This window comes from Coptis chinensis, chromosome 9, assembly GCF_015680905.1.
Source record: "Coptis chinensis isolate HL-2020 chromosome 9, ASM1568090v1, whole genome shotgun sequence".
NCBI classification, from domain to species: Eukaryota; Viridiplantae; Streptophyta; class Magnoliopsida; order Ranunculales; family Ranunculaceae; genus Coptis; species Coptis chinensis.
The window spans coordinates 78,177,334-78,200,766 of record NC_141464.1 but is presented as its reverse complement, the minus strand read 5'-3'; the positions used below and the strand labels follow the sequence as shown (position 1 = coordinate 78,200,766).

Sequence of the window (23,433 nt, the reverse complement as noted above, 5' to 3'; positions counted from 1 at the left end):
GTGTTTGTGAGACACTGAGAGAAATGTTGATATATGTATAAACACCAAGATGGTGGATGAAACCTATGAGTTTTTAAACGAATAGTTTTGACAGGGAATATCGTTAAAAAGGAAATTATTATATGTATTTTTTTTAAAATGCCTTGGATTAGTTGGGAAATACTAAGAGTGGAACTAACTGCCTCGGTGTGAGAGGAACTACATTGCCTTCTTAGTATGATTTAACTTGAAGAATATGGGTTTTGCTAAATTGTGAAATAATGAGTTTACTTAAGTGTTGGCAATTGAAGAAATTAATTACGTTTATTCTTTTGAGTTGTGAATGCTAGCATATATACGTATTTCTTGGGTTCAATACGTATATAGACACTTTCAAAGTATGTGATTTGAATATTAGTATGTCTATCTATATGATATTGTATATGTGTATTCCTTTTAAGGTGTGTATACTTGCGTATACACGTATGTCTTATTTTACTTGTTTGACGTACTGTTTGTTTGGTTAATCTACACTCTACCTTGAATCTCGGGACGAGATCCTTTTAAGGTGTGTATATTATAACACCCGTGTTTTATTATAATATTTTTCTATTTAATTAATTAATTTAATTGTTTATTTTAAAAATTCGTCGGATTGGACTCGGGATACGTGGGCTTGGTTTTGGGCCCGAGTCGGTGTTGGGCTTGGGTTTCGGACCCAAGTATATAAACACATTGTTATAGAGAATAGGGTTTTATAAGAGAATAAAATATAAAAATGGAGGCACAGAAAGAAACTGGTTTGCTGGAGAGGTGGAGCACGACGATTCGGGCTAGGAAAAGTTTTATTCTGAGATCTAGCTGGTTCGGAGCGCGCTAAAGGTGAGTAGATTTTTTTTATGTTTTGTTGATTTCTCGTTTACTGTAGATCGTACAGTACTGTTCACTTTCTCATATGCTCTTTTAGTGTATACTGCGATATTGTCACATGATAAATTTTATATGGTTTAACTACTGTTATCGTTGGTTCGAGATTGTCGACATTGTCGACAGAAAATCTGCTCCAATCCTTTGAAATAAAACGAATACATAATTTGTTTATGATTACTGTAAGTGGAACTAGATAAGTATCTATCGTTTCTTTGATTGGTATTGACGGCAATTTGTTGGTGTCGTCGCGATTGATTTCGAAGCTCATCCGCAGACGTTAATGGCAAAGACACCCGGGCGATCCTATTAATTGTTTTGTTTGATTGTTTTGCTAAAATTATGATTGTACTGTTAGTTAGTGTTGATGTCGGTTTGGTTGTTTGAGTGTGGTGGAAGCTTGCACCGGCGTTAATGGAGGCGACAGCCATAGAAATCGGTACTGTTAAAGATTTTGAATCTTTAAATGTTATGATGTGGTGGTTATGGGTTAGGTTATGTTTGTTGGCTAATGTAGTGTGTGTGAGGGCTGCGAATGGTGGTGGTGGGAGCTTGAAACAGGTTGTTAATGGCGGATTGAACCAGATCTAGTTTTGATGATGAGTTATCGATTTAGGGAATTGAGCTTTTGCTTTTATTAATGTTATATGGTTTTTAACAAGGGTTCAAACCGCTGGGATGAGGGTGGAAGAAGATCGGAATTTGGTGGCGAGCTGGTGGTGGTGGTAACTGGTGAGAAGATGATGAACAGTAGATTTCGAGTTTGGGCTTGGGCCCGAAAATCGTGGGCTTATGGGCTTTAGTTAGATTTTCAAATTTGGATTTTTGTATTAGACTTTGGGCTTAGACTTTGGGCCTTTGGGTTAGAAGAGTTGTGGACTCTGACTTTGACTGTTGACCAGAGTGGACTCTGACTTTGACTGTTGACCAGAGTGGACTTTGACTTTGACTTTGACCAGGGGTTGACTTTGACCAGTTGACCCGAAAATTTGACTTTTTTCTAAAATTATGATTTGGTCTAATAGGATAAGTCTAGGACTATTAACGTGCTTGGTTTTAGGCTAAGACCTTTATATATATACGTGTGTACGTGTATTAACTAATATGTGATTGTGCAGTATTTTATGATATACAACGTTATGATACTTATACATTCATGAAATTAATAACGCGTAAACAAAAAAAAAAATCGTGAATAAAGATATTTCTTCGTTCTCGGAAATAATACATGAAATAAAGTTCAATAATGCGTAAACAAAATTACCCCTCTTTTAGAACTCTCAACGCCTAAAATTTCATAATTGAGTTTTATGACTGTTGATGTCATATGTTAGGTGGGCATTTATTGAATGTGTCATAAATGGCCTGTTAGCGTTATATAGGGGTATTCATTGAATGTGCCATGAATGACCCGGGTATTCATTGAATGTGCCATGAATGACCCGGATTGTTTGGACTGCCCTAGAGAGGAACTAAGGTATTCGCCTTGCGGGTTAGTTGTATTCTTTGATTATCGAAAGTGTTTGGGTTACTTTTGAATACATAGGATATCTACATATGTTATATGAAAGTTCTAACTTTCTTTTGCAGGAGGGTAGGACTTAATAACATTTTGTGCAGGGACGCGGTCCTACCCTTATACAGCAGTGAATATCGGTAAGTTTTAATTCCGGTATTTAGATATTAACACGAGATATTAGAATGAGTTAAGATAATAGAAGTTTTGCTTGGGAAGAACTATGCCGGGTTGAGATGACGGAACTACCGCCTTCCAAGCCGAGAATGATTAGGTTATGATAGAGTTAAAGTGTTAGTTGGATAAGAAAAGTTTTGAAATGGTTTTATGTGGTTAATCTACTCATACCAAAGAAATTCCATTTTTGTCGATCTATGTTTGCTTTGTTTTGGCAACGTGGGTGTGTTCTTGGGAACATAGGTGGAAGGCAGTGGAACCGCGGCGTGTGATTGGGATTCTTGCCTGGAGCAGTCCGGGAGTTTATTCTATTAGGTCTGTTTTTTTGGAAGTATGTAATAACGTAGTTTCCTTTTCATATGGAATGAGAATACGATGTTGAGGACCAGTTATTCTTAGAATTTTATATTTATGATTTTTGAATGGAAGAGAGATTTTTGGAGATTATTTTTGTTGTTAAGATTCTTTATGATGTGAGTTTTAGGTTTTGACATGTGTTGTATCCACCCCGTCATAGCCTGGATTTTTAGACAATTGAACCAAGTGATGTTTGAGATATTTATATTTCAAATATTCATTTTTTTTAATTGTTTAGAAAATCGGGCTGTGACATTTTTTTTGGAGTATACGTAAACTTCTAATTTTCTCTCCCATTTTCCCATAATTAGGCAAAGTGCTTTACAAAAGTTAGAGTCTTTATGAAAGCTCCAAAAAATAGAGCCAATATATCTCCTTTTTTTTTTCCAGTAATAATGTTTGGTTTTTTATAGAGTATACGTAAACTTCTAATTTTCTCTCATATTTTCCCGTAATTAGGCAAAGTGTTTTACAAAAGTTGGAGTCTCTATGAAGGCTCTAAAAAATAGAGCCAAAGGGTATAGCTATAATATATATCTCATTTTTTTTTGGTAATAATGTTTGGTTTTTTTTAGAGTATGCGTAAACTTCCAATTTTCTCTCCCATTTTCCCAGACAAAGTATTTTACAAAAGTTGGAGTCTCTATAAAGGCTCCAAAAAATAAAGCGAAGAGGGTATATCTATAATATATATCTATTTTTTTTTCGGTAATAATGTTTGGTTTTTTTGGGAGTATATGTAAACTTCTAATTTTTTCTCCCATTTCTCCGTAATTAGACAAAGTATTTTATAAAAGTTGGAGTCTCTATGAAGGCTCCAAAAATAGAGAGCCAAGAGGGTATATATATATATATATATATATATATATATATATATATATATATATATATATATATATATATATATATATATTTTTTTTTTTTTTTTTTTTTTTCGAATAATATTTTTTTTTTTTTTTTTTTTTATCATCGTAAAACAAACTCAAATTCGTTAAAACATTTATAAGTTTTAGATGAGGCTAATTTTTTGTAGATATGATCTCATAACTATTCTAAACATTGTCACAAATAATAATAAAAAAAATTAAAATTTTCTAAACTTGCCAAATATGGTATAAAAAATGGTGAAAATGAACGGTCCACAATTAGCCAAATTTTGTAATTTGTTAATGGCATTTAACAAGTTTAGAAATTTTTGAATTTTTTGATTATCTGTGACAATGTTTAGAATAGTTATGAGAACATATATACATAAAATTAGCCTAATCTAAAACTTCTAAACACCCTAACAATTTTGAGTTTGTTTAGGTGTTTTTATAAGATATGTTCCTACCCATTGTTCTTATTTGTTTGGGTTTGGCATCTTGTTCAGTAGTTCAAAGTATGTAAACTTCTTTCTGTACTATGAGACTGGGCTTGGATCCCAGACACAAATCTCTAAAATTTCCAAATTCCCAACATAGTAAAAACCCGAAATTCTCACCTACATATTTTCGAGAAATCCTCTGTTTATTTCGTGCCGATATTCTCACCTAAATTGGGATATTTGCCTCCACTCCAACAAATAATTTCCAGAGAATAGTACCTTCTTCTATAAACAAATTCAAAAAACTAATACAGTTGCACCAAGAGACATTAAGGCATAACATATTGAGCGAACCAAAGTTTTCACGCGCAGAAGGTTTCAATTCTATTTAGGAACCCATTCTAAATCAAATGGACCCATTTGCAGCTGAACTTTTGAGGAAAGAGCCACTCTTGGTGATCTCTCGAACGGGCTTGTTTGTGGTCCGGATCGCACTATAAGCCCCAGCACCAGCTAGAGCCCCCAAAGTTGGACCAACCAAATACACCCATAACGAATCGTAACGACCATATATGAATGCTGGTCCCAAGCTCCTGGCTGGATTCATCGATGCCCCTGACGTTTGTCTGGGGAGGAACACAGATAAGTCATAGCTCTCGGTTAATCGAGTTAGTGAACAAGTATGATTAAATGATACATATTTGATAGTTGAATAACTTGAGTTACACCAAAAATTATACCCTGAAAAAATTATGTTAGCTACTATGACTGCTCCCACTGCAATCCCTGCAAGTTCTCCTACCTTTAACCACCAAACAAATGAATTATGAGTTTATGAGTAATTGGAAACTTTATTATTGAAAAACAAAAAAGTAACTGGGAACTTATGTCTGTGAAATGCGCTGTTTAGGAATCCCATGGCAGTTATTACTGGATCCCTAGGCCTCTGGCCCAGTCCATCATAGCTACGGCCTTTTAAGGCTTAAGTGGATATATTCGATATTGAGGGGCATTGTGTAAAGCATTTCCAATTAAATCGCCAACTTAAAGAACTTAGCCGCATTCAGTGGTATTGTTCAGTTGTTAATACACACTTTAGTGTTCTAATTGTGGCACAATTGGGTGTAGAAGATCATACCGCGCGATCATCGGTGGAAACACCAGAGATTACAAACATGAGGAAGAATGTAATGATGAATTCTAAAACAAGAGATTGCATGTCTGATCCTGCTGGTATTGTTCCTGGGAATTGCTTTGCACCAAATAACAGTCTTACTGTACCACTGGCAAGCGTCGATCCAATAACCTGAACGAAGATATAGGCTGGCACCTAGTATACATCAGAAAACATAATTTACAACTCTTGGGATGACTAGTAAAATTTAACAAAAAAGTTGCGAGCTAATATAAATTCACATTTGAAGGTCATCAATGTAGCTAATAGGTATATACCGTTTTAGAATTGTATTCAGAGTTTTGTTCAAAAACGTGTGTGTAAATCAAATGCAGGGCAGTCTAACGCCTTATTCCAACTACATTGATCCTAAATCAATTAATAGCCGTCAGCATTTGGTTTGAGACAATGTAAGGTCGAATTTGTAATATGACATTGCCATCCAAGGGACTCAAGTTGTATCTATGTGCATATCAAAATTTTGCCTGTTAAATGCATTCAGTATCCCATATCTAACAAGGAGGTGCATTGTATGCAACTATCATCACTGTATGATGATTTTTGTTTTTGAGATATTTATATTTGTCATGATTAGCTACGTTGTTCATTGTAAATGCTTCAATTAACATGATGTTCTAGACCACACAAAGGGATCAAATTTCTATTAATAAAATCTGTCTTTTATAACTTCAAGATACATTACAATTTGGATTTATGCTAATTTTGCGTTTTGGAGTGGAGGAATGGAAGTGTGTATTGTTTGTAATGCTATAGGCAGTACGAAATAGACAACGTAGTAACGTTTAGACCAAGAGAACGTTAATGACAAAAGAAATTAAAGATCAACTGAGCTCCAATAATTAATGTTGATTGTTGACGTCCACAATGAAATAATTTTCCATTCACAATTCAAAAGAATTCTACATGACCCACAAGGATATTTATTATATTAGAATCTAAATAAACTATGTTATGGAAGCTTGTGTGTGAATTTTTTTTTATCGAAAAAAAAAAAAAAAATATGTTATGGAAGATGTTGCCTTAGTAGTGTACCCAGTTTCATATATAGTGCTTACCTTTTTTCCACCGAACCAAAGTAAAATCATTATTCAAATTTTCTAACTTACTTGTTTCAATGGAAAACGCTTGCAGGCCGTATGGGCGATGGTTACGGCAGGATTGAAATGCGCGCCAGAGATATGCCCGAGCGAGTACACCATGACCATCACAACTAGACCCCATGTAATGGACACCCCAGGATGTGTTATAACACTGTCTTTCTTTATGTTGATCACAACTGCAGTACACCCGGCAAATATCATAAAGTACGTCCCCAGTAGCTCTGCAACCAACTACAAACATTTGCAAGATTTTCACTCGTACGTCTTGTACTCATCAATTATACTATATATATATATATTGCTTAGCTGATATTTTTTTTCTACAAAGAAAATGATGAAGAAAAAGAAAGTATAGTACTTACCTTTTGCAAGAAAAGAAGAGAAAGAAGATTTTCCGAGCTTTCATTTCTTGGAAGCTTCAATGCATTTCCTTCTTCTATTGAAATTGCATGATGGGAATTGTTTGTTCCAGATACCTCAGACATGGCTGTGACTTGGAGAGAAAACAAAATTAAAGAAAATGGAGTTATGGTTGTGTAGGACTCCAAGTCTATATTTATACCAAATGGATCAAATGGATAGTATGTTAATCCACACTGATGACTGAACTCACTTTAGAGGATCCCAATTCTCTTCCTTAAATTTTATATATGTTTATCCATCTGAACTTTTATTTCGAAAAATAATTATTAAAATGCATAAATACTGAGAATTCCTTGAATAGCCTGAATAAGATGGTTGGAAAGCGTGAACTGTGAAAGGATCAAAGGATTGAAATATGGAGAAGCATTGATTAAAATTTCAAGTTTTCAACAACTCACATGAAATGCTATGAGCAGTCACAAGTCTGATATGTCGATTTTGGACTTTTGAAATGGATATCCCGTTTAAATAAAGTGTACAAAGGGTGCCTTTGTGCCCCGATATATATGGTGGAATAGGAATCATATGCTGCTTTCACTTCACGAGAACGTGGATGAACAATACTTCCATTGACCATCTAACTACAACATCTAACTACAACAATTGGACAGTCTTATCCAACGAAAACTGCTAAATGTGACAAGTTTCTACGTTTAATTATATGACAATTTCAAGCTTACACTTCCACGCAAATTATATGCAAGTTCCTACTTTTATTTATGGTGCTGAAAGTAACATTTGAGTAGGACTCCAAAATACCTCGTCCAAAAAGAAACAGTGATTATGGCCCAAGGACAAAGCCCAATAATAACTTCACTATAAGTCTATTTTAATTTTTAATTTCGCCGTAAGTTTAAAATTGGGTTGAAGTTATCATTTTTTACTTATAATTTCCGCTCAATGACAAACTGGGCTGACATCATCATATGTAAATTTAAATTTTCATATAATGACATCATCCCAGTTTTAGACTTACGGCGAAATTAAAATTGGAATGGACTAGAGACAAAAAAAAATTAGAAAACTCAACCCAATTACTTGAAAAGAAAACAAAGAGATAAACCAAAATCCCCAACAACAGTGTCACTCCGGGGTGTTTTTAATGTTTAGGTTAGTATGAAAGTATATTTTACTTCCTAATCTTTTAGAATAAAATCTTCGTCCCCAATGTATTCATTACTAAAATTCTATTAGACTACCTTAAGAGTCCTCATTAGGGAACTCCCTAACTAAACACCAACAATTTGTATTGAAATATATGATCCAATTTTTATTTCAATGCAAAACTACGATACATAATTAGCTAGAATCTTTCTTTAAGCACCTCATAAGGTGCAAAATTTTAAGAGCATATAGAAAATTGCTAAATGCTAATAAGAAACTACCTCTCCACCTCTGTGTACTATGGTAACATCAACTATCAATTTTGTAGTAGCATCACTAGGTGGTGGTAGCATCAACTGTCAATTTTGTGAATAAGTATGTAAACAATTATCCATAAACTGCTACCAACACCACTTTAAATGGAGCTCAGTTTAGTTTTTAAATATTTTGAATTTGATTTTGCTAAAAAGTACGAGTGGCAATGGGTCGTGTTGGGTCGAAATCGGATCACGATTTGAAGGACCAAACAACCTGAACCCAACCCACCAAATTAACGGGTTACCCGACCCATGACCCCTCAAGCTAGCAAGTCAAACTTGGATCGGGTTAATAGATAACCCGATAGTATTTTAACTTTTGCAAACATAAACTAATAAACAACGTACAATAGATTAAGTCTGAATTTATTAAAAATACATGCTTAATTGTTACACAACATAAAACTACTGAATCTTCTATTTTCTTTTAGGTAGTAGGGAAGATGATATTTAAAAAATTAGGAAACACGCATCTTAAAACATGTAATACGGGTTGATGACCCGACCTATTAGACCCGAGAATTAATCGGGTCTACTCAAGAGTTATCTGAGTTAACATATGTGACCCTAACTCAACCCATTTATTTGACGGGTTTGGAGAGTCAACCCTTCAATGACCCAAAAGTCTTTTTCCCCAACCCGAACCTCTTTATTTCTTGTTGGATTTGTGTTGGGTTTGCAGGTTGTGTACAAAACTGCTACCTCCCCTATTAAAAAGGTGGGGAAAGTTTTGCCCCAAAAAAAACACCCACGCAAACTCCCAACTGTCGCCCCAAGTTGAAAAAAAAACATCGACACTCCCATTGGCGCTGTTGTATTCAAAAAAATGAAATCACAAATTTGTAAATACAGATCTTTGATAGACAAATATGGTGACCACGTTTGAGATTTTGAGTCCACCTAGAGATGGTTTTCATGAAATTTTGAAATTGGTGGTAGCATCCGACGGACGGTTGATGGTACTACTTAGAGATGTTCATATATGCTAAATGCATGCGGGAGGGGTTCTAGGACATATATTATTAGAAAAACACGTAAACAAACTCATGATTTTTTAGACATTTCTAAGTTTTAGATTTGGCTAATTTTTAGTACATATGATCTTCCAACTACTTAAAACATTATCACAAAAAATTATTCAAATCTGAAACTTGTAATCCCATCCAATATTGTCAACAAATTTTTTTAAAAAAATAGCTAATTGTGAATAGTTCATTTTGACCATTTTTGATACTATATTTGGCAAGTTTAGAACTTTTTAATTTTTTTTGATAATTTGTGACAATGTTTAGAATAGTTTGGAGATCATATCTATAAAAAAAATTAGCCTAATCTAAAATTTATAAATGTCCTAACGATTTTGAGTTTATTTACTTGTTTTTCTAATATATATCCCTAGTAGTGTAGAACCCCTCCCAATGCGTAATGAGAATATGAAGTTATGAACTTTCGAAGTTTTAGAAATTTGAAATTTGAGCCTTTGGGTTCACATAAAAGATAAAACCGGAAAATTTCGTTTATGGTTCATAGCCGAAATTTCGATATCTGCTTAGCTAGCTTCGGTTCCGAACCAACAACTTTCATGACCGTTACACCAAACCAAATATTCAAACTTCCAAACCATCTTCAACCGTTAAAACTCCCCATTCACTCAATCTCCACCCTTCATTTCATTTCTTACAACCCTCAAAACCCTCTCTCTCTCTCTCACTGTTCACCTCCTCAAATCTCTCTTTCTCTTTCACCAAAGAAAGAAGAAAATGGTTTCCAAGCTCATAAAAAAAACTCCAACAAAACCAACCAAAGAAAGAAGAAACAGAAGAAAAAAGAAAACACCTTTGAAAAACTTCACAAATGCTTCTTCATTTGTTATCACATCAATCAACAACTCATTCTCATCATGTCAACGTCGACTTATCAAAATCTTTACCAAGTTCACAAACATTCGAACCCCGAATCGTCGTAAACAAGGTTTCCATCTTCTTAAAAAAATACCCAAGGAAGAAGTTCAAGTTAAAGAAGTATGTAGATCACTTGTTTTCAAAACTATCTTACCACCACCTATCTTTCCCCACAAGAAAACTATCTTTCTTGATTTAGATGAAACTTTGATTCATTCTAAAACCGACCCGCCTCCCGAAAACTTCGATTTCATTGTTCAGCCAAGAATCGAATGCGAAATATTGAACTTCTATGTTGTAAAACGACCCTTTGTGGATGAGTTATTGGAAACGGTTTCGAAGAAGTTTGAGATAGTTGTTTTTACTGCTGGTTTGAAAGAATATGCTTCTTTGATTCTTGATAAGTTAGATACGAAAGGGTTGATTTCTTATCGCCTTTATCGAGATTCTTGTAAAGAGTTAGAAGGGAAGTTTGTGAAAGATTTGTCTGAAGTTGGAAGAGATTTGAAGAATGTGGTTTTAGTTGATGATAATCCAAATGCTTATGTGTTCCAACCTGAGAATGCACTTCCTGTGCTTCCATTTATTGATGATTTCAATGATCGTGAGCTCGAAAAGGTTATTAAGTTTTTTGAAAATGCTGAGGGGGTTGAAGATATGAGAGATGCTGTGAAGAATTATGTTTCTGTGGAAGAGAAGAAAGTTGAGAGAGATTTATTTATTTAGTTATGTTTTGTGGTGATTGTTTGTGATGAGCTGTGTTTGTGTAATCAGTGAGATAGAAGAAATGAAAACATTGATTGATGTTTAATCTATTCTCCATTTCAGTGTATGTGCAATATTTTTATAGAGTTTTTAAGTTCTCCTTTGTATTTCTGTTGGGCATTGGATGTGTTTCAATGTAATTGGCTCTGAAGTTTATACATCATTTTGTGATATTAGTAGCCAATAGGTGTAAATGAATGTGGGCAGCTCAATATTCGAAGGTGTCTAGTTCAGTTCAACTTAAGAGAGTGGCATCATTGCTACCACTCAGAACTGATTGCGAACAATAGATGATTGTATGGTGTGCAAGACCTAGAACACGGAAGTAGCTAGCTAGGGATGCAAAGTCGGGACAGACCAGGTCTTATTTTTTTTTTGTATTATGTTCAGAAACTGAGTCTAGATTGTAGAAAAGTTTTTCCGAGACAACATGTGAATTGGAAATAGCCATGTAAGTGCGTCCTTCCTAAGTGTACTGTTGCCTGTTGGACTTGAAATTGTGAACTCTGACATGATACAAAGTGATAATAACCCAGAGACTCGACTCTTGAGTTAACTAATAGCTCAGATAGTCACAGATGACACCATCTCAACAGACTAGCTTTACTTCACGTAGTACTCCAAGGACGGTGTGGTATTCCTCAATTTGTTGATGAAAAGTGGCTGGTCATGTTGATGGTACATCATGTATCACTAGTACGTGTTTTTGGTGCATTTTGATGGAATCTTAAACAGCTAGAATTTCTCACATGCATTTTGATGTAGGTTCCGAAAGACTGATAGAAGTAGTTGTAACAAGACTTGGTTACCTGAGCAATCAAACAAAGACTAGATGGGAATATAGCAAAGAGCCTATGTACAAGCAATTTATACATAATAAAGTTCCATTTACCGTAAAATAAGAAGACTCAGTCCTACATCTTTTTGTATTCATATCTTTCTGTATCCTTCTTGCATATATATCAAGAACTACAAAGAAATTCATACTAGATAATATCCATGTATCCTCCACCGGTCCTTATTATTTCAGATTTTAGGCAGGGTGATTCGTAAGACTCCACTCCTGCAACAAGAGACTAAGTTCAATAAATTCATAATAGCCTGAGACTATCAGTAGCTTTGTATCGAACGCGAAAATTTAAGAACTTACACTATAAATCAGTATTCAAGATTTTCTGCAACCAAAGCTCACTCTGCTTTTAATGTGTACACTGTAATGTTTATCAAGATCTAGTGGTGTCCAAATAGTCAAATAATGAAGTATTAACGAGTTTAGGGATTTGGAAGTATACCTGTTGGAACACTCATATCAAAGGTAACCTACATCTGATTTTTAAGTTGATAGATATCATGGTTTTGGCCAGTTAATCATATTCATACAGCGCCTTTGGTCTCTTTAAGTCAAATTGTGGGCAAAGCAAAGGATATTATCCTCGAGCATTTAGTCTATAGGCGGTACTCTAGTAAGAGTTTTTGTGCTTCATTTGAATTCAAGTTCTCTTTGTTATGCGTTTGTTTTCATTTCCTCTTTTGTTGGGGCCACCTCTACAAATATGCCAGAATATAGTCGTTTCAAAATAGGACAGACTATAGGAAAGAAAGGCGCGACCAAATGGATTTTTTATGTGCTATCTCACAAATGGAAAGGAAGAAGTCATACAATGCAGATCATACTAACAGTATACAATGAGGGCTTACACGAACTCAGCTGAGACCAGATCCTTGTTCACGTTACTTGGAAGCGGCCAAACAATCTTGTATGGCCCTTGTACAATACCACTCTTGTGATAAGTTAGGATCGAATCTTTCGAGGCATTTGGTGCTCGCCACCACTCTGTAGAGCGCTTTCCAGTTACAACCAAGCTGCCAGAAAAAGGAAATTACATAGTTAACACGTTATATGTTTGTAAAGGGTTGAATGCCCCCATCTGATACTTGAAAACATAATAACAACATTTTCTGGGGTAGTATGTCGTTAATGTTATTTGTTCAAGACCCCTTAGCTCAAAAGAATTACTTACTTTTCTTCATCAACTTCAACTCTAATATTCTCGATACTGACACCAGGGAACTCTATACTCATGACATAACAGCGACCAGACTCTGAAACATCCCAACTGGGCGATAACTCTGTGCCTGCAGTCAACTTGGTTAATAGATATTAGAACATACGTGCAAAAATATGTATATACATCATATACAAATCGCACCATTTTCCTTTGAAGAATACTTATTTCAAGACTAAAAACTAGATAGACCAGTGTGACACAGTTCATCTCAAATTTCATTTATGGCAGAGGAAGAAGCATAAGAACAAGAAAACAAGAAAGAAAGGTGAAATTTCAATCAAAGGAATCGCAACTAATGAGTCTAACAACATACCATCAGGTTTTACTTTCTTGGAGATAACCTCTTTTGGTCTGTCTAACAATCTCCTATATGGCCTAGCAAACTTAGGAGGTTCTTCCATGGATAATTGACATTCTTGGTTGACAGGTCTGTATTCAACAATTCCTGGCTCAGGTTTCATGTGAGCTGGTTTAGAGAACAGGGGAGCTCCAGGAACAGATGAATCTTTATTTATATAACCAGAAGAACAGGGAGGCACACCATGCTGCACAGAGTTACATTGTCCAAAATTCTAATAACACAAAAAGCAGCAAACGATGAGTGTTTTGATCGGCCATCAACAATAGAATCCCATTGTACATATCAATATTTTTCTCACCTCTTTTATTGAAACTTGCCTCATGAAACAAGCTTGTGAAATAGACCCTTGTCGTGCAAAAAGCGTCCTATTATCACACCTTTGGATCACAGAGTTTATACTGCTGCTGCAATTCTGAGTCCAGGAATCAAATTCATTAATGAAAGACTGGATAAGTGAATCAAAGAGAAAATTACAAATTATTGACAAAGTTTTTCCACCTATAAAGTGAGATAATGCATGATGGTGCAAAGCAGAACACGCTTTTGCTAAATTGTTAAAACACTAAACCACCGGAAAAGATGTTAAGAAAACTATACATATGCATGAAATTTTCTCTTTTGAAAGTAACAGTCTGAGAAAGGGGAAACTTGGATTACCAAAGGGAGGAGGTGAGTGGCTGATACATCTTCATTTCCAGCAAAGTGGCCAATAATCATGTTCACTCTTCTTCTCACTAATTGATTCTCCATGTCCAAAACTAAAAAAATCCTACTATATTTAGCAGAGTATATTATTCAGATAAAATTTGCAAGAGCTTTTAGAGTAATGAAGTGCAAGTGTGGAGCTATGGTGAATTAGAAACATGTGGGTATGTGGATGGGCATGTTATGTAGAGAGATTTTTTTTGTGGCTTTTTATTTTGTGAGTGTGGATCTTTTGGAGACACATATTGGTGCGTGTCTGTATTCTCATAAAATCTCACGTCCTCTTCTGGTAAAACGAAATTTATCAAAGTTGAGATTTTCCTGGTCCATGATGATTGAGTGGGAGTGTGATAAGGATGCCTTTGGCAAAGTGCTGCGTGTAATAATTAACTTCATACAGGAATGAGTCAATTTTGGATCAGGTAAATTGATACTTGTGTACGTACTCAAAGAAATGGTACACCTTCCTGGCTGTGGGTGGAAGGAGGGACGTTATGAGTAATGCGTCACCCCTTCAATACATATCAATGCATGCAGTCGACAAAATGCTACATTGTCTGATAAAAAAAATGCTACATTGTTATCTGGTCTTACTTCTGTACCAAACTGGCGTAATAAGAATTTGTCCCTATAAGAAACTAGGATTTCTCGATTTCTTACCATCTTCTTACCTTTCTCTATCCTCTGGCACTTTTCCTACATTTCCGAGTTGCTCAGAGCGAGGGTGGTTAATGGTATCATGATGTTGGCAAGAAAGAAAAAAGTAAAAACAATTGCGCTAAATAGTTAAAAATGTCACGATATATCATGTATTATAGGTCTGCAGATAAGTGTTTATGTGTTAAGCCGGCTCCAGAATTGTTAGGATATGTGAAGCATTATGATGAGTTGTCAAAGGATGAAGAAGGCTCGGATACAGTTTCCGATGATGAACAAGATGAAAATGAAATGATGCAATATATCTGGTGAATTTGCGGCGAGCAATATACCTCACTATCAATTCAACCGCAATTTGATGGACACAAAGTTGGAACCAGACAACGATATGGAACTATGTGCAATCCTGCGTGAGTCCTATGTTGGTTAACATGGTCTCAGGGAGCAGCCGCTATGCATGTTTACCAAAACTCACCAGGAAACTTTTGATAAATGCTTCGGCAAACAGCAGTATTAGATGATTCATTGACTTGAATATACTTAGCTCGTACCTAATCTAGTAATGGGCGGCATTGTATCACACATTTTGCTTAGCACCAAATCCTGGCTTTGGCATGTTTGTATTAGACAACAGTCCACGTCAGTTAGTTTCTAGAAGAAAGTTTGTTAGTGTAGAAATTGTATTCTGTTAGTTAGCTAGATTTATGTTATGGATTCAGTTAGACTAGCTATGAATGTAATCCTATATAAAGTGTAATTGTAACTCATAATCAGTTAATGAGAATACTTTCATTTAACATGGTATCGAGTAGAAAACACCAAATGGTGATCTCGATCCCTTTCAATAAATTTCCTCATCCTCAAAACCAATTTCTCTAATCAAGTTTTTTACGATCGAATCAAACCTTTGATTCAATCAATCTTTACTCATATCAATTGAAAAAGGAATCAAGCTTTTGATTTCCATTTCAAATTTAAGATCTATCCTCGACCAACCACGAAATCAAGTTATTGATTTCATTTTTCAAAGTTCTTCCATATCAATCATTGATTTGAAGAAACATCATGAATACCTCAACCAATATTGCTAATTTTGTTCCAATCAAAGTAAGCAAAGACAATTATCCGATATGGAAGTCTTTATTTCTTCCAATTTTAAGAAGCAATAGTTTAACAAGCTTCATCGATGGAACAAGAGTGTGTCCATGAGAAATTTTAGTCACTGGTTCTGGAGAATCAAGAGTTGATACTGTGAATCCAGAGTTTACTGAATAGAATAAGAAGGATCAAAACTTACTTATCTGGTTAAATGCTACTATCTCCGAATCACTACTTCCTTATGTTGTTGGAGCTCAACAACAAGAATAAATTCTATGGAGCACTCTGAAAAAGCGTTTCTTCAATTTCGTTCACATAAGCTTCAACTCAAATCAAAGCTTCAAAACCTAAAGAAAGGTAACTCAACTATCTTCAATTTTTCTGAAAAGTAAAAGAAATTTCGATAATCTTGATGTTTATTGAAAGTGTTGTTGAGGAAGAAGACTTGATAATGTATGTGTTGAATGGATTACCTTCCGATTATGATATGTTGGGCACATCTTAGAGAATGAGAACCGAACAAGTAAGTTTGGATGAATTACATGGGTTGTTGCTTACAGAAAAATTGAATATTGAATTGAGGCATATCAATTTAATGCAAAATAATACTGTGAATCAAGCTTTTTCGGCTGTTAATCAGAATCAATATTCAAGAGGGGGTTATAACAATAACAGAGGTGATTATAGCGGAAATACTGGTGGTTACAAAGGAGGTACCAATGGAAATTATGGAGGCAGAGGAAGAATTAATAGAGGATGACATAATAATATTGGTTATAATGGTGGAAATGGTTATACTGGTGGTCATAGTGGTGGTGGTTTTCCACATCAGTCTAACAACCAAATCAACACTGCAAACAAGTGTTTTCAATCTGGACCTGTTGGTACAAGACCAGTATGCCAAATTTGTGGAAAGCTAGGTCATTATGCTATTGATTGTTATGACCGTATGAATTTTGCCTTCCAAGGTAAGATTCCACCAAAGACTTTAAAGGCTATGGTAGCCCACAGGAGCAATGAAAAATCAACATTAGGTTATGGAAATACTCAATACGGTTCTCAACATATGATCCTACTGCAAGTTCAAGCTGGTATATGGATAGTAGTGCAACCAACCACATGACTTCTGATGTTAGAAATCTGAATTATCATCAATCTTATCATGGAGGAGATCAAGTTCAGGTTGGAGATGGTCTCAATCTTAACATTGCAAACACTGGTAAAGCACTTCTAAAAACTCCTACTCAATCTACTTTCCAGTTAAACAATATCTTACATATTCCTAAGATTTCACAAAACCTTGTCTCTGTACACAAATTTACTAGTGACAATGATTGCACTATTATATTTACATCATCTCATTTTTCTTTGTCAAGGACAACAAAACACGAAGATCGATCCGCCGGGGACAAACTAAGCATGGTCTCTATCCCATTTCATTACCGGGCCATTGGTCAAGACTCACATTTGCATACAACATTCATTGGTGAAAGATCAAGTTCGATCTTAGCACCAAAGATTAGGACATCCAAATTAGTTCAATTATGCATAGAGTTCTTCATCATTATGGCTTGCCCTTGAACACAGCTAGCAAGCATGCTTTCGCACTTCATGTCAATTTGCAAAAGTTCTCCGCTTCTTTTTTTTGTCTACTTCCAAGTGTAATAAACTTTTACAGCTTTTACATGTAGACTGTGTGGTCTTTTCACCGTAATCTCCAGAAAAGGATTCAAGTACTATGCATCAATAATAGATGATTTCTCAAATTCTTGGATTTTTCCACTATGTGCCAAATCTGATTTACGTAAAAGTATTTCAAATTTTCAAACTTCAAGTTGAAAATCTCTTAAACACCAAAATCAAAAAATTTAGATCGGGACAATGGTGGTGAGTTTACAAAAGCAATGTCTTTGAAGATTTTCTATCAAATTTAGGAATCAAACATCAATTCAATTTCCTCACACTCCACAACAAAAAATGGTTGTTGTGGAGAGGAAACATATAGCACATCTCTAAGTTAGGAAGAACCTTATTTGCTCAAAGTATTGTTCCTTTTCATTCTTTGGTAGAAGTATTTGAAACATCCATTTTTCTTATAAACGGACTTCCAAAGAAAGAGGTTTAACTTCATCTCACCTTATGAAAAACTTTTTCATAAAACACCAAAATATCTTTTCTTCAAAAGTTATGGGTGTGCATGTTATCCTGGCTATGCCCATATACATCAAATAAGTTTCAAGCAAGAAGTAAAGAGTGTGTTTTTTCTTGGTTATAGTTTAAATCATCAAGGTTACAAGTGTCTTGACATTTCAACTGGAAAAGTTTTCACTTCAAGAAATGTAGTCTTCAATGAAAATCATTTTCCATTCAAAAGTCTTCATTCCAACCAAAATGCATCACGAAAACTTTCACAATACCTTTGATCATTCCCTTTTCTCAATTTTTACCTTCTTCCAACAATATACTTCTTTCATCTTCAAGCTACTACCACACCTCAAACACCAAATTTCACTTCTGATCCTCCCGTTTTCATATTTTCCTGCAAATTCAACTTCAACACCTATCATATCTCAACCTTCTACCTCTCCAACCTCAATCATCTCAACCTTGTACCTCACAACCTACACAACCGGTAAAAATAAAACAATTTGAAGAAGACCGGGCCCCTCTTTGTGAATACTCATACAATGAACAACGGGGTTAAAGGATGGTATTGTAAGGAAAAAGGCACTTCACTCTACCAAAGCGTCCTTTACCACAGCTGTTATGGTGCTTGACTATTGTACCTTCACTTCGGTATGTTTTAGTCAAGCTTTCAAAAACCAAAAGAGTGGAAGCCAGCGTTTGAAGAATACAATGCATTACTTTCGAGTAGTTCTTTTTGTGCCTTACGTCTCACGCACTCTGTCTACATCTTTGTACATGAATTTTTTTTGGCTTCTTGTTTAATCTATAATGAACAGAGCATATGACTACGCCGCATCAACTATTGTACGCCCATTCTCCCAATTATTCACTAAGATTTCCACATGCTCCCGCGTGCGAAGGTGTAGGCGAAGCACTCACCCTCTGACTCTCGGTTTATATATATATGTATTTCGTTGCATTGAATTAAAATCTTAAAATGCATTTATCTATGACCGAATGATTTCAAATGCTATTTTTCATTACTTGAAACTAATTATACACCGATGTCAGGAATCATGTGAAATGATCGTTTTATTTGTTGGTCGATGGTCATGTGTTTATACTAGCATTTGTAAACCCTTTGTTGTCTCCATTAAAACCTTAATGCGCTCTCACTCTCCGATAATCAATTTATAAGCTAATCTATTGAAAAGCTAAGGATTCATTCACATTGGTTTACGAGGAGGAAGGTCAGTCAATACTCGCCAATGGTAGATAATGCAACTAATGGCAGGTAATCTGTATTCTAGTTGTTAATAGTTTAATAAAAGTAAAAATAGTTAATCGTGAACTATCAATGTAGCAGGTCGACGCAGGCGACTAATTGGCTAGTGACTATATGAGCACCAATATACCCTTTGCATGTCCACAAATTGCCAAGTATCTCGCAGTGGGCGTAGCTAAAGACAAAATTTTGTTTTCTCTTCCTGTTCCATTCAACTCGCGTTGAGTTTATTAGTAAACGGTTCCACAGGTTCAACCTTAAAGGAATTGCTCACATTCTTAGAGGCTGAAAACTTGAATCGTCTCCACGCAGTTGCAGCAGAACAGGTTGACATACTGAAACCCCAGCGACCAAGCACTACCGCCCCCAAAGTGGAGACTGAACAACTACCAGGTTGTCGAGGAGATGTCTGAAGAGGACGCGGGCACTCTCTGAGGTTACCACCACATTCTTAGAGGCTGAAAACTTGAATCTTCTCAACGCATTTGCTGCAGAACAGGTTGACACAGTCACTGGATCCACTACAGGTGGACCTATTCTATCTTTGGCAGGTGGTGTTTGGATAGACCAGTTTTTGGTTCTGCACCCAGCCTTCAAGACTTCTGCTGAAACAATTTACAAAGCCAAGGCTGAATCAGTAGATTATCAACATGCGTGAGTTATTTGACTTTTTTAGATTTTTCTTAACTAATGCTTATAGTGAAAACTTGAGTTAAAAGTTTGTTTAAATGTGTTGCTTTTAATTCTAATGGAAAAAAATGACAATGTGGATGAAGGCAGGAGCAGTAACTGATATGGTGAACAAATGGGCTACCGAGGCGACTAATGGACTTATCAGTCTGTTCTTCCCAGATTAGGTTCATTGACAAAATTTGTTTTTGCAAATGCACTCTACTTCGAAGGTAAATGGCCTACACCTTTCAATAAAATCTTGACCAAGGACTCTCAATTTTTCTCCTTGATGGAAGTTCTGTTGAGGTTGTTCCTTCATGAGCAGCAGCAAAGTCAATTCATTGGTACTTATAAGGATTTTAAAGTTCTTAGACTACCCTATGAGAAGAGCATAGACAAAAAGCAGCTCTTTCCATGTATGTTTTACTTCCCAATGAGAGATGGTTTGCAGTCTCTTATTGAAGGTGGGTTCTGATCCATTGTTCTTGAAAAGCAATACGTGTTCAGATACAGCGTTAGTAGCAGTGGGAGACTTCAAGCTACCGAAGTTTAAGATCACATATGGCTATGAAGCTTATAAGATTCTCCAGCGCACCGGACTAAAATATTCTTTCTCAGATAATGCAGAATTTGATGAGATGGTACTGGATTTAACGCCTAGTGAGCCGTTTATATATACTTTCAGAGGATCACCACAAGTCATACATTGAAGTTAATGAGGAAGGAACTGAAGCTGCGTCGGTTACTGTTATTTCGGGCCGTGGTAAGAGTGCATGGCGAACTGTCCGTCAATATGTTGATTTCGTGGCAGATCATCCGTTTCTGTTCATGGTATAGAGATGATAAAAGTGGGATGTTATTGTTTATGGGACATTAATCCCTTTTTAACTGAACATCTAGAGATCTCATAATGCAAAATGAGAACTTATATCTCAAGTACGATGTTTAATTTCATTTGCAGCTTAAGTGGAACCTTTGTCGAGGCCTTTGTCTAACAGTAGTGATGCGTCGCTAGTTCTTATTCATTAAATTTTGGTCATCACTTTAATGTTTCCGAATAAACCCATCTGGTAGCCGTTGGATCTTGTAACTGTGGGGTATCCTAATAAATTAGAAAAAGGGATGTCATCCCTAATTGCAACCAGAAATGGGTCATTGCTAACTAACCGTAATAAATTATATGTATATATTTCTTTTTGTGAATAGTACAATGCGGAAACAATGTTATCCACAACAAATAGATCAATCCTACATAAAGAATCATCCTTCTACCATTAGAATGAGAAACTTCTACTCCAAGTAATATCCCGACACTTCAATATCAAGTAGCAGTATCTAAAATAAAACAATTAATGTAAAGAAGAACAAACCACAAAGCGAGATATATCGTTGGTTCGACAATTTACTACATCCACACTGAGGTTCCAAGCTTTACTAGATGTGCGAGTTAGCGATTCAAGAGCTTTCAATTCACTACAAAGAATGAACACTCAACTCACAAAGAATTGCTACTTACAATCTCTCTCTTTCTTGGTTTTGGTTAAGTTAGGTTTCTGAAAAAACCTATATTTATACTATTCTGAGAAAAACTTACGAAATAGTCTTTTCATGTTGAAATACGGTGGAAGCTAGTTGCTCCACCGACTGACTTGATGTTGGTAGTGCGTGGACACGGAGGTCGCCAAAGGCATGGCCAGTCGCCATCACACCAGAGAAAAAGCTTTTTTCTCATTTCTCCCCTCGGTGAGGTTTTAACACATCGGTAGAGACACATCGATAAGAACACATGCATTGAACTTCGCGATCAACCACCCGAAGGTGCCATGCCTGGTAACATCTCTGCGACCCGGGGAACTTATGGTCTTCTAGACACCGCAATCACGTATCCCTTTACCCCATTTAGAAGCTAAGAATATGGCTTAGCTGCAGGATCTACCACTTTCTCCCTCCGCATGGTAGTAGCGGTCGATCCAAACACTCTCAAAATACTATAATCATTTGGTTGCGACCACACCTCGTAAAGATTAATCTTGCAATCTATGCATTTGGGCGGTGACCCTATTATCACGGGTAACATGCCATGGACAACGTATCTGTGATACTCTTTGCCTAGGCGGCGTGAGGCAACAAACATCTGCGCTCTTTCAAACAAGGTTCTGTTAAATCCTCTCACGCCATTCCATTCTGGCGAGGTGTGCTTACGATTGTCTAGTGTTTAGCAATTCCGTATTTAGCCTGAAACTCTTGGAAAAGCCCGTTGGTATACTTAGTTGCCATTGTCGGACCGTGGTGTCTTTACCTTCTATCGTTTGCTATTACCGACCGCACGCTTCCAACTGTAAATGTCTCAAAGGCAGCAACATGGATTCGTTTTCATCATATGCCCCAGCGTAAGCGGGTATGATCATTAATGAATGAGACATAATAACGGTTACCTCCTTTGAAGCCACTCACAGGGGTCCCCGAACATCCATGCACATAGTCAGGATGCACGTTTGTCAATGTGTTTGCTTGACTCTGCGGCTTCTCTATGGGCCTTCTTGCTCCAGAACCCCGCTTGGCTCACTTCAGTGAACCGGCTTGCGCAATTCGGATAAACCACTTTTCACTCATATGCCCAGTCGTATGCCATCTGGTACATTCGAGAATCATCACTACATGCTTGTTTTGCTACATAAGCCTATCACCCGTGCTACCCATAAAAGTATACAAGGTTCCATGTCTTTAACCCTTCATAACGGTTAAGAGCCAGCGACAATCTTTAGGACTCCACTGCCCACAAACTTGTGGCCTTTGGAATCAGTCTGCAAGAAAAGAAGGTTTTCTTTAGCTTCGAGGAACATGCCTCCGCGTCGGTTAAAGTCCTCACTATACCGTCATGCATCTTGACCGGTATGGTTCCAATTCCCTACCGATCTTACAAACAGCGTCATTACCGTCAAAGCGGAACCACCATTAATGCTTTCTCATAAAGAAGTAAACCACTTTCTCCTAGGGCATAAGGTAGGAACATTTCGAATTAAGAATCCACATTTTGGCCGTATATAGTCTTGTGGACACCGCAAACTTTCGGCTTCGTCCACTTGAGGCACGGTATAACTTGCCCTGATTTTTGCCTTACCTTTCTTCTTACCGTCTCTCTTGTTCTCTTTCTTTGGGTGAGGACAATTGCTAGCGATAATGTCCTTTTATCGCGATTAGTAGCATTTCCGTGTAACCGAGGCTTCTTTGACTTGGACCTAGACTTTTCATTGCTTGTAGAAGCCTTTTCATGCGACCTTCCTCTTTGCCCGTAGCCCACATCTACATCAATGCTATTCTTCTACGTGTCTTCTTCATGTTCTCGTAAGAAAGAAGTCTTGTTTCTGAACTTCATCAAGATCAGCGTCTTC

The 23,433-nt window shown here is 36.2% G+C and overlaps 4 protein-coding genes and 1 long non-coding RNA gene across 11 annotated transcripts in view; 3 read left to right on the top strand and 2 right to left on the bottom strand.

Annotated features, from left to right (window-relative positions):
- The first annotated feature begins 587 nt into the window (after nucleotides 1-587).
- LOC147478320 (uncharacterized) lies at nucleotides 588-3,043 on the top strand. The gene is made up of 2 exons (XR_015209709.1): nucleotides 588-861; nucleotides 2,843-3,043. It is a non-coding gene; the product is annotated as an uncharacterized LOC147478320 (long non-coding RNA).
- Nucleotides 3,044-4,524: 1,481 nt separating this feature from the next.
- On the bottom strand, nucleotides 4,525-7,450 carry LOC147478319 (aquaporin NIP1-1-like). 2 transcript variants are annotated; one of them, XM_086584283.1, is made up of 6 exons: nucleotides 7,379-7,450; nucleotides 6,920-7,044; nucleotides 6,564-6,788; nucleotides 5,401-5,592; nucleotides 5,003-5,064; nucleotides 4,525-4,888 (listed from the first exon to the last, which is right to left on the bottom strand). In XM_086584283.1, exons 2-6 carry the CDS (start codon nucleotides 7,040-7,042, stop codon nucleotides 4,669-4,671), a joined length of 822 nt encoding a protein of 273 aa, XP_086440409.1. In that variant the 5' UTR covers nucleotides 7,043-7,044; nucleotides 7,379-7,450; the 3' UTR covers nucleotides 4,525-4,668. The 2 variants fall into 2 exon arrangements, with proteins under 2 accessions (XP_086440409.1, XP_086440410.1); XM_086584284.1 differs by lacking the exon at nucleotides 7,379-7,450 and having other exon boundaries at nucleotides 6,920-7,178.
- Nucleotides 7,451-10,072: 2,622 nt separating this feature from the next.
- Nucleotides 10,073-11,236, top strand: LOC147478318 (uncharacterized). The gene has a single exon (XM_086583200.1). It carries the CDS (start codon nucleotides 10,162-10,164, stop codon nucleotides 11,026-11,028), a length of 867 nt encoding a protein of 288 aa, XP_086439326.1. The 5' UTR covers nucleotides 10,073-10,161; the 3' UTR covers nucleotides 11,029-11,236.
- A 163-nt stretch (nucleotides 11,237-11,399) lies between these two features.
- On the bottom strand, nucleotides 11,400-14,493 carry LOC147478317 (small heat shock protein, chloroplastic-like). Of its 6 annotated transcripts, none has more exons than XR_015208101.1 (7): nucleotides 14,155-14,380; nucleotides 13,796-13,909; nucleotides 13,450-13,708; nucleotides 13,089-13,203; nucleotides 12,766-12,930; nucleotides 11,960-12,143; nucleotides 11,400-11,876 (listed from the first exon to the last, which is right to left on the bottom strand). XR_015208101.1 is itself a non-coding variant. In XM_086583204.1 (6 exons), the coding sequence occupies exons 1-6, from the start codon at nucleotides 14,245-14,247 to the stop codon at nucleotides 11,873-11,875; spliced, it is 750 nt and encodes a 249-aa protein (XP_086439330.1). In that variant the 5' UTR covers nucleotides 14,248-14,380; the 3' UTR covers nucleotides 11,400-11,872. The 6 variants fall into 6 exon arrangements, 3 of the variants coding, with proteins under 3 accessions (XP_086439330.1, XP_086439328.1, XP_086439327.1); XR_015208103.1 differs by having other exon boundaries at nucleotides 11,400-11,895; nucleotides 11,960-12,130; XR_015208102.1 differs by having other exon boundaries at nucleotides 11,960-12,130.
- A 4,859-nt stretch (nucleotides 14,494-19,352) lies between these two features.
- Nucleotides 19,353-23,433, top strand: part of LOC147478316 (serpin-ZX-like) — a 28,647-nt gene continuing 24,566 nt past the window's right edge. The window contains exons 1-5 of the mRNA XM_086586215.1: nucleotides 19,353-19,378; nucleotides 19,551-19,762; nucleotides 19,864-20,006; nucleotides 20,367-20,505; nucleotides 20,703-20,872. Coding sequence (XP_086442341.1) covers nucleotides 19,353-19,378; nucleotides 19,551-19,762; nucleotides 19,864-20,006; nucleotides 20,367-20,505; nucleotides 20,703-20,872 — 690 coding nt within the window. The remainder of the gene's footprint in view (nucleotides 19,379-19,550; nucleotides 19,763-19,863; nucleotides 20,007-20,366; nucleotides 20,506-20,702; nucleotides 20,873-23,433) is intronic.

Coding starts and splice junctions, on each gene's coding strand:
- LOC147478318 (XM_086583200.1), top strand. CDS start 10,162: ATGGTTTCCAAGCTCATAAAAAAAACTCCAACAAAACCAACCAAAGAA.
- LOC147478317 (XM_086583201.1), bottom strand. CDS start 14,247: ATGGAGAATCAATTAGTGAGAAGAAGAGTGAACATGATTATTGGCCAC. Junction 13,204..13,449: donor CAAGAAAGTAAAACCTGATG/GTATGTTGTTAG, acceptor AGTTGACTGCAG/GCACAGAGTTATCGCCCAGT. Junction 12,144..12,765: donor CTGGTCTCAGCTGAGTTCGT/GTAAGCCCTCAT, acceptor TATTGAACTTAG/TCTCTTGTTGCAGGAGTGGA.
- LOC147478319 (XM_086584283.1), bottom strand. CDS start 7,042: ATGTCTGAGGTATCTGGAACAAACAATTCCCATCATGCAATTTCAATA. Junction 6,789..6,919: donor CTCTTCTTTTCTTGCAAAAG/GTAAGTACTATA, acceptor AAATGTTTGTAG/TTGGTTGCAGAGCTACTGGG. Junction 5,065..5,400: donor TTTCCACCGATGATCGCGCG/GTATGATCTTCT, acceptor TGGTGGTTAAAG/GTAGGAGAACTTGCAGGGAT.